At 36.2% G+C, this 9,226-nt stretch overlaps 1 protein-coding gene across 1 annotated transcript; it reads left to right on the top strand.

Annotated features, from left to right (window-relative positions):
* Positions 1-308: 308 nt before the first annotated feature.
* LOC124449810 (target of rapamycin complex subunit lst8-like) lies at positions 309-9,181 on the top strand. The gene is made up of 9 exons (XM_047000715.1): positions 309-556; positions 1,920-1,971; positions 2,375-2,424; positions 4,133-4,321; positions 5,251-5,325; positions 6,004-6,081; positions 7,055-7,182; positions 7,611-7,753; positions 8,851-9,181. Exons 1-9 carry the CDS (start codon positions 434-436, stop codon positions 8,967-8,969), a joined length of 957 nt encoding a protein of 318 aa, XP_046856671.1. The 5' UTR covers positions 309-433; the 3' UTR covers positions 8,970-9,181.
* Positions 9,182-9,226: the final 45 nt, after the last annotated feature.

The raw sequence follows: 9,226 nt of genomic DNA, 5'->3' as shown, positions 1-9,226 counted from the left end.
AACTCCCGCTAATTCGAATAACTTTCCGTTTTTCGTGAGTGTTCGAGTAGTCGGGATTTTATTGTATTGGTTTATTGTCATCTACCACTACACATGACGTCAAGGCCGTCCCTAGGTCGTTGATTGGTGGTGGTAAAGCCAGAGGGGGCGTTTATTAATATATTTAGTTGCGCTCGACTTTACTTCTTTTGATAGGAGATTAAGTGAATTGCTTTCAAAAGAAATCAAGTAACACTCTTGTGACGGCCCTACATGACGACTGGCGAGGGTAAAACTTATGTTGCGCCTGGTTGAAATGTTGTTCATATCGTTACAACTTCCCTACATGAAGTAATTCATTGTCCTTTTCGGAAAAGATCATAAGCGACGAATGACTGTGTTTACAGTTAAAGTTGAACCATTATATGAATGAATATTTTTGCTATGAACAACGATGGGCAATGAAGAGTATGGCAACGAAAAAGTGATACTTGCTACAGCTGGTTACGACCATTCCATAAGATTTTGGCAAGCGCACAATGGAGTGAGTCATCGAACTGTTCCACATTCCGACTCCATATCCTTTTGAATATGTAAATAATATGCACCTCGAAAAGGTTAATTTCATTTGAATCGAGCACGTACATCGTGCATAAAATTGTACGGTTGATTCAAATGAATCCAGTCTGGATAAATGTCTTGCACATCGGAAATTTTCCGTTTTCCATACCTTAGGGCTTAGGACATCTGTAATATTTGTTTTTTTTGTGAGAATTAAGGCATGTTCTACTCAATGTTGGACTGTCGTGCACAGTACGATAAAGCTGGTTTTATTCGGAGTGTTTTTCTCATCCAGTAATTAACAAAACATGTTTAAAATGTTCAAGGTTAGTGACAAATTTGAGATAATCCATCGCTTTGTGCACACCGTTGGACGATAAAATTTGTAGTTCTGCAATACAGTGATAATTACACTGTGTATTGTAAAGATCCCCATAAGAACAATTTAACAACATACTTTCTGGTAATTGACAGGTAATTGACAATAGCAGTTTATGCATGTATATCTAAGAGCTATTATGTGCACCAATTGAACAAATTCTCTAGCACTTCAGTCATATGCCCGTATTTGTTGTCTAATCCTGAAGCAATACATCATCAAAGTTATTCTAGGCATCAACCGACATGTGCAAGCAATGTTGTTTTGTAAATGTTCAAATGTTGATTTATATCATGGACAGATTTTATTTTACAGGGGGGGTGCTAAAAGTTTTAGTTTTAGGTTAACAGTCTAGAATTTAAGGAGGTCTGATAGTGCAGCTGTTGAAGGATGTGTAGAAAGTTGAAATTTAGCTTTAAAAAACTCGGTTTAACCATACTACGAAATTGTTTTGCTAAAAAGTTTGGGGGAGAGGGGTTAAAATGATTTTGCAGAGGTGAGCAATTTATTTAGGTGGGTGAAATCTGATGTTTGGAGCATGGCACCCACCTAGCAAATCCGTCCATGATTTATATCATGTGAATACGGATGCAATAATAATATGGAATAACTCACCTTTCATTTTCAAAAGTTCTGAAGTGACTTCTCAGCTCTTCTGTTCCAATCATTTGCTTTAATTTTGTGGACAAATATGTCATTCTTCAACACAATGCCTTTGGCAGCCTGTCTGGTCATTTACTTCCGCACATATTTCTCTGTCACTCTCTGTGAAAGCATTGGCTTTCTCAAGAAACAAATAGTGATAATGTCCTAAAATTTATACAGCCTGATGAAAACTTCATGCAGTGCATGTCACTGCATGTACACTAAAGGTATTTTAAACAGCATTACATGAAGTAAATGATGTAAATTACATTACAACCAACTTGAGTTGCTCTGCTTATACCAAAATGTCTGGAACTTAAACTGTCTTATATGAAAAACTTTAACATTAATGTACCAGATCAATGACATGGCCATCACACCAGATAGACGTCATTTGGCAGCTGCAGGTACAGTTTTATCAAAACTACATGCAGTGCATCTGGCAAGGGGGAAGGAGGGCAATCATGCCAATGTTAATATTTTCATGACTGTAGTCTTTATTCTACCATAAAAAATATATGTAAGTGTAATATGTCAGGGACACTTTTATCTTCACCACAACCCCCTAGAAAAAAGTATTGTCACTGTCTACATGGTTTTGTTGTGTTTATGAAGTACATGAGAACACAATGTGTTACCAAACTAAATAATTAAACCCCCCCCCTCCTCCGGAGTATTGTTTATATTGTTATAGATGTTAATCGTCCCAGTTACTATAGTCCAGAGAAAGAATGTCAGCATTATTATTGATTGACATTTCAACATCCTTAGTGGTAGTGAAAATATTTCTGATTATTTCATGCTTTTTAGGTTACCAACACATAAAGATGTACGACATTAAAACCAGTAATATTAATCCAGTAAGTATTTTACTGACCAATTATACTTTTTCTTTATTCTTATATTTCAGACTTTTTTCACTTAATGAATGTTATTGTACAAAATTCTTAATCACTTCCAAATAATTAAGGAAACTCAACACAAACTGTAACTTCTCATTAACTATTCCAATAATTTTATTAATGTTGATAACAAAAAACTTACGCTGGTTGCGTTTGAATTGAGTGTATGTTTCGAAGAATATATACTCAACAAAATACCAGCGTGCTTGCGTGCGAATTTTAAACTCACCAACGAGTGCGTTTGACGATATCCTCATAACAAAACTTCTGGCTTTCCCTGTCTCCATCATGCAGTTCAGTTTTATGATTCCAGGTCATTTTCGTGGTCGTCCATCGAAGATAATTTATTTCAACCACTTTTTTAAACAGCAATAATTTCATACAGCGCACGTCTCTATGAAGAGTCCGAGGACGGTTACACGAAGCCCGGGGCGTTGAACTAACTATATATCTGGAATGTTATATTTTTATAAAAATGCCTGGATGGTTATGGGCGTAGGAAGATCGATAATTAGTTGAAGGCTCATATGGTATAATCCGTTGGGAACAATGGATTTCAAAGGAACTTAACACTGCATCTCATGCGTTTATTATGAATATGAACCCCCCCTCCCTAACTATCTTCCGATCTTCCTACACCAATGATTTTGCACGAAGCCCCCCCCCGGGCATCGAACTAATTATACAGCGTGTCACGAAAAACGGAACCCACATAAATAATTATGTATTTGCTGTAATTATTATGCACAATAATGAAATTAACATTCACAACAGTTTAATAAACTTGTCAGTTCTGCCTCCGGATTTACTAGGTTTTGTACTGTATTAAAGCAAAACAAGTTAAAAGTACTGTCATACACAACATTTTACATAAGTTGTAACGAACATGGAAAGACTAACGTGTGACAAAATTGACCAGGCTGAAGTTAACAGCTTTTGCTCACTAAATCATCTTGTGCAGATTTCATTTTCACGCATACGTAATTATATGTGCGGGTTCCAGTTTCTTGAGGGCATTTTCCATAAGTTGTAACGAACATGGACAGACTAACGTGTAACAAAATTGACCAGGCTGAAGTTAACAGCTTTTGCTCACTAAATCATCTTGTGCAGATTTCATTTTCACGCATACATAATTATATGTGCGGGTTACAGTTTCTTGAAAGGGGGGGGGGCACCCTACGCAACTTGAAAGATATCTTTATGTAATAATGCCTGTACTTGCATAAAGTCAAATTTTGCCAACAGACACTTTGTAGTTCATCTTCGTAAATGAACTTTCTTAGGGCAGTGCGTGGAAAGATTGGGACTAGTTAAATTGTTGGTAAATCAAATTTTGACAGGAAGTAGCATTCCAGTTATACCTAGTTCAGTAGCCTGGGGCTGGTTGCGTGCGAAGCCTAGGGTTGATTGCACGAACCTGCATCTTGCTAGATCTCGCTGTGCACTGGGATGACTTTTCAATCGCATTGAAAATGTGGTTGTATTTTCTTCCCGATTCGTTATCTTTGAATCGACATTTTATTTTGTTGAATGTTCATTTGAAATCATAGAATTTTCTCTTAACAAAGATTTTTGATATAATGGACTAAATCGTTGTCGAGGCTTAGCGCCACCAACCTCCAGCAAACATCAACGACACCCAATCGCTCGATTGCCATTTTAGATTTTGAACTACGATGGAATTTCGAAGAACACGACGTCCGTTGGTTTTCAAGAAGACGGAAAATGGATGTTTACCGGTGGTGAAGATTGTTCTGCAAGGATTTGGGACCTTCGTTCAAGAAATCTGCAATGTCAACGAGTTTATCAAGCGAAGTCTGCCGTCAACTGTGTCGTCCTACATCCAAATCAAGTATAATGCACCAACGCTATTCCAGTAGTGTTCAATGCGCATGTGCGAGCACCAGGGAGATGCGGGGAGGCCTCGTGCTCCCAATAATTTTGAAGGAATAAAAAATTGCATCAAATGTCACAAATCACAACAATGTAGCGTGACTATTATATTAAATTATAACTATTTCCTTAGGAAAAGCCACAACGCTAAGAAGCACAAAACTTTAGCGGTTAAAAATACTAGAATAGACCATCATTAAGCTAAATTTAAACTTTAATGGTTCAGCTGATAAGAATATCCTTAAGCCAGGATAGTGTTGTCCGTTGGATAATGACAAAGCGTATTACAAAGATTGTTACATTTTCATCAAAACTTTTTTTAAATAAAACATTGCATTACTAATTTAACTTTTGTATGTTTACTTTTGTATATCTGCTTCAAATCGTAGCCTTTGGTATTTTACATGAATTGTGAAGCAGCCGAAAATTGCTATTCAGGGAAATGCTCTAACCTGGCTTAAGCTCTTTTCCACTCATCGCAAGACGTACTCGCAAGCTCGCTGCGAGTGCCTGCGAGTTACTCGCAGCGAGCTTACCATGACTTGCAGCATAGTTAAATTAATTGAACAAAATTTTTTGATCGCGCAAACAGACTCGCAAGCTCGCAGCGATGAGTGGAAAACAGCCCTTAGTGTTACGGGCTCGCTGTGGTCGGTGACGAAACACGTTGTTGAATGATGCAAAGGTGTAGTTTACAAGTGATCGTAACAAACTTTACCGTTCGGCTAAATTAAGGGTGTTTGCTCAAATTATAGTGATATATTTTGATGTTCATATCATGGTTTATCTTAATAGAGAACAATTTGAGATTTTACCTGTAAAAAACCATTGCCTTCCCCTCTACCACCGCCTAAGGAGACATTTTTATTATTTTTGTCATATTCACAGAGTGAACTGATCGTCGGTGACGACAGCGGTGCGATACATGTGTGGGATTTGAGAACTGATCGCAGTGAGAAGCTTGTAAGAATGTACTTAATTTTACTGACATTACTGAAAAGAAAAATGACATCATATTTATAGATAGTTTTTTTACATACTTTCACACAGTTTTACACATATTTACTTTCACACTGTTTTACACATATTTACTTTCACACTGTTTTGCACATATTTACTTTCACACTGTTTTGCACATACTTTCATACTGTTTCACACATACTTACTTTCACACAGTTTTATCTTTACATAGTTTTGTACATATTTACATACTGTTTTTATACTTTCATACTGTTTACATACTTACTTTCACAATTTTACTTCTTACACTGTTTATTTTTACATAATTTTTTAATACTTTCACTTTTCACATTATTTCTCACATGTTTTTACTTTAGTTTTGTAATATTTACTTTCACACTGTTTTGCATACTCTTATATAATTGTTTCACATAATTTCTTATTTCATCACACTGTTTTTTCAAACTGTTTCACATACTTTCACAAGTTTTACATACTCATAATGTTCACTGCACTTACTCATACTGTTTTACACATACTTTCACACAGTTTTACACATACTTTCATACTGTTTCACACATACTTACTTTCACACTGTTTCACTTATAACATAAAATGGTTTTAAACATAGTTTTTCTCACATTGTGTGATTTTTATCAAGTTTCTAACCTGTCCATTAAGATACCTGAAGCAGAAGCCGCTGTGTTATCTTTGAGTATCAACGAGGATGCAACATACATGGCAGCCATTAACAACCAGGTGAAAATATAAATTAAGTTGGACAAGCCACTTTTTGTGCGTATTGTAGTAATTGTGTTTTCTACACCTTACCTTTGTTAAAGCACGCAAATTTGTATGTGAAACTTACTACGTGCTCTGTGTTTTATACATCTTTTTAACCACACACAAACTTGTATGTGAAATTTACTACGTGCTCTGTGTTTTCTACATCTTTTTAACCGCACACAACTTGTATGTGAAATTTACTACGTGCTCTGTGTTTTCTACATCTTTTTAACCACACACAAATTTGTATGTGAAATTTACTACGTGCTCTGTGTTTTATACATCTTTTTAACCACACACAAATTTGTATGTGAAATTTACTACGTGCTCTGTGTTTTCTACATCTTTTTAACCGCACACAACTTGTATGTGAAATTTACTACGTGCTCTGTGTTTTCTACATCTTTTTAACCACACAAATTTGTATGTGAAATTTACTACGTGCTCTGTGTTTTATACATCTTTTTAACCACACACCAATTTGTACGTGAAATTTACTACGTGCTCTGTGTTTTCTGCATCTTTTTAACCACACACAAATTTGTATGTGAAATTTACTACGTGCTCTGTGTTTTCTACATCTTTTTAACCACACACAAATTTGTGTGTGAAATTTACTACGTGCTCTGTGTTTTCTACATCTTTTTAACCACACACAAATTTGTGTGTGAAATTTACTACGTGCTCTGTATTTTCTACATCTTTTTAACCGCACACAAATTTGTGTGTGAAATTTACTACGTGCTCTGTGTTTTCTACATCTTTTTAACCACACACAAATTTTTATGTGAAATTTACTACGTGCTCTGTGTTTTCTACATCTTTTTAATCACACACAAATTTGTGTGTTAAATTTCGTGTTTCAAACTTTCCTGTAAAATCAAAATGTTACGCAGATTATTGGTATGTGAATTTACTTGTTAAAATTTTTCGTGCCCATACCTAGGGAAACTGTTACGTGTGGAGTTTATCGTCTGGTACAACAACGGAGCCAACTGTCTTGAGACCGCGATCAAAACTCGTGAAAGCCCACGAGAAAGCTGGTTTGAAATGCTTATTCAGTCCAGATTCGTGGTAGGTTTATGACTCTAAGAAGGACTGTTGGTGTAACTGTTGACTGACGTTTTGACAATCTTATGACCACCGCTGAGGTTGTCGAAACGTCAGTCGACATCGACACCAACAATACCTCTCTGGATTCTACTGACCTGGACGAGCTACATCAACAAACATCGAACGATACTCACCATTCAAACCATTCACTTCAAACCATTCACTTTAGAAGCTTATATTCCTTACATGAAATACGTAGCTTTTAGGTTTTTATCAGTCGTCGATTTTAGTACCCGAGTCAAATCCTTAATCAAAATAATTTAACAATACTTTTCTTGTTCACACATGTTGTTGATTGGATTACTCATCTCTTCCACTCAGAACGCTTCGTTTAATGTTTCATGAGTCGCTATATTTTCAAATTCAAATTGAAGTAATTTTTTTGCCAGCTTGTTAGCGACCACCTCTGCTGATCAGAGCATAAAGATATGGCGTACGAGTGATTTTACATTAAAATCGACGCTCAAGGACGACGAGCAACGTTGGGTTTGGGACTGTGATTTTTCTGATGATTCACAATACCTTGTTACAGGTACGCCAAACGAATTTGGTTTATTGAACTCAATGTATAACTGGATGGCTACCTCTAGGTAAACATGCCTATACTTGCGTGATCTTGAGGCAAAGTCTCCGCATTTAAGCTTAACTTTTGGCCGTGCGTGGAAAGATTGGCACTAGTTGCATTGCTGGCTTAACATTTGGCGGGAGGTAGCCATACAGTTGCACATAGTTCAGTGAATTAGCTCTAGGAAACACGATGCTTACTACGAGAAAAAATATACCAATGCAGATGGTTGCTAGAAGCCAATGTCTAATGAGGTGACGTCATGTGCATTAATTTCAAAGAATTGTATGATAACCAAGATGCATTGTGCGCTTTTGTTTATGTTTGCATCGTTACTTTTTGAGCTTGCGGCACAATGAACTCAATGTCGTCACAACGTCGTCCAGTTTATCTGAAAAGTTAGTAAAAAAACATTGATCAAAAACTCTATTTTACATTAATTATTATCGTTTGCTCAAGTTGCATGGACTACAATAACAAAATCCGCCATTTTTTTGACCCACAAAATGGCCGCCACTCAGTGATTAACGCGCAATGCATCATGGTTGACACATATTCTTTAAGGGCTGTACAACGGAACCGGAGTTCTGCCTCCGACTAAAACTCCAGGGGTGATGACGCAATAGTCATCAGGTTTTAGTGATGTTCGATTAATTTTTTATCAGTATTTGATTCTTTATCACACCAAAACCTTGTGCCCTGCATGCCGCAAAATGATCAAAAGAATAATTAAAAGAAAAATGTTTTCTTCACATTGAAATGAACAATTTTCTTTAACTATGAAATTTCCATAGGTTTTCAGATTTGGAAACCTACTGCCGAAGCTTTAATATTTCAACCTACGTAAGCAGATGTTCATTTTGTCCAGTACTTGCTGAATGAAAATTTTTGGAATTTTTCCAGCGCGATTCTTTGTTTTTCAACATAACTTGAATTTTTCCGGCGCAGTGAAATTCTAAAATCACATGAGATGAATTTGATAATCGTTATGTTGCTTTCGTAAGCGTGATTTATCATCTTTTCTTAGTGCTTATAGCTAAGAATTTTTCCTTTTTTATTTGCAGTTTCGTCTGACGCAATTGGACGCTTGTGGTCTTTGGAACAAGAAGAGGTCGTTCGTAAATACAAAGGACATCAGAAAGCGCTCGTGTCACTCGCTTTCAAAGACGTACGCATCGACTGAGCATGCGCAGAATGTACTTGTACAAGATATTATACAAAGACGTACCACAACTCTCGAACTGTTCATACTGAATGTCCCATTTAAACAAACCTTGTGTTTCATAATTGACGTCGCTATGTGAAGAATCTGTCAAGAAAATGAATAGATGTTTATAAAAAAGCATTGATTGTTAGAGTCAAATGAAATACGAAATAAAATAAACTGACCATTAAGGTTCCGAGAGCTTGTTCAGTACACAACAAAAATTTGGACAAGAG

The sequence above is a fragment of the Xenia sp. Carnegie-2017 genome, unplaced genomic scaffold, assembly GCF_021976095.1.
Source record: "Xenia sp. Carnegie-2017 unplaced genomic scaffold, XeniaSp_v1 HiC_scaffold_23, whole genome shotgun sequence".
In the NCBI taxonomy this organism is placed as follows: Eukaryota; Metazoa; Cnidaria; class Anthozoa; order Malacalcyonacea; family Xeniidae; genus Xenia; species Xenia sp. Carnegie-2017.
This window is presented reverse-complemented; position numbering and strand designations above follow the sequence as displayed.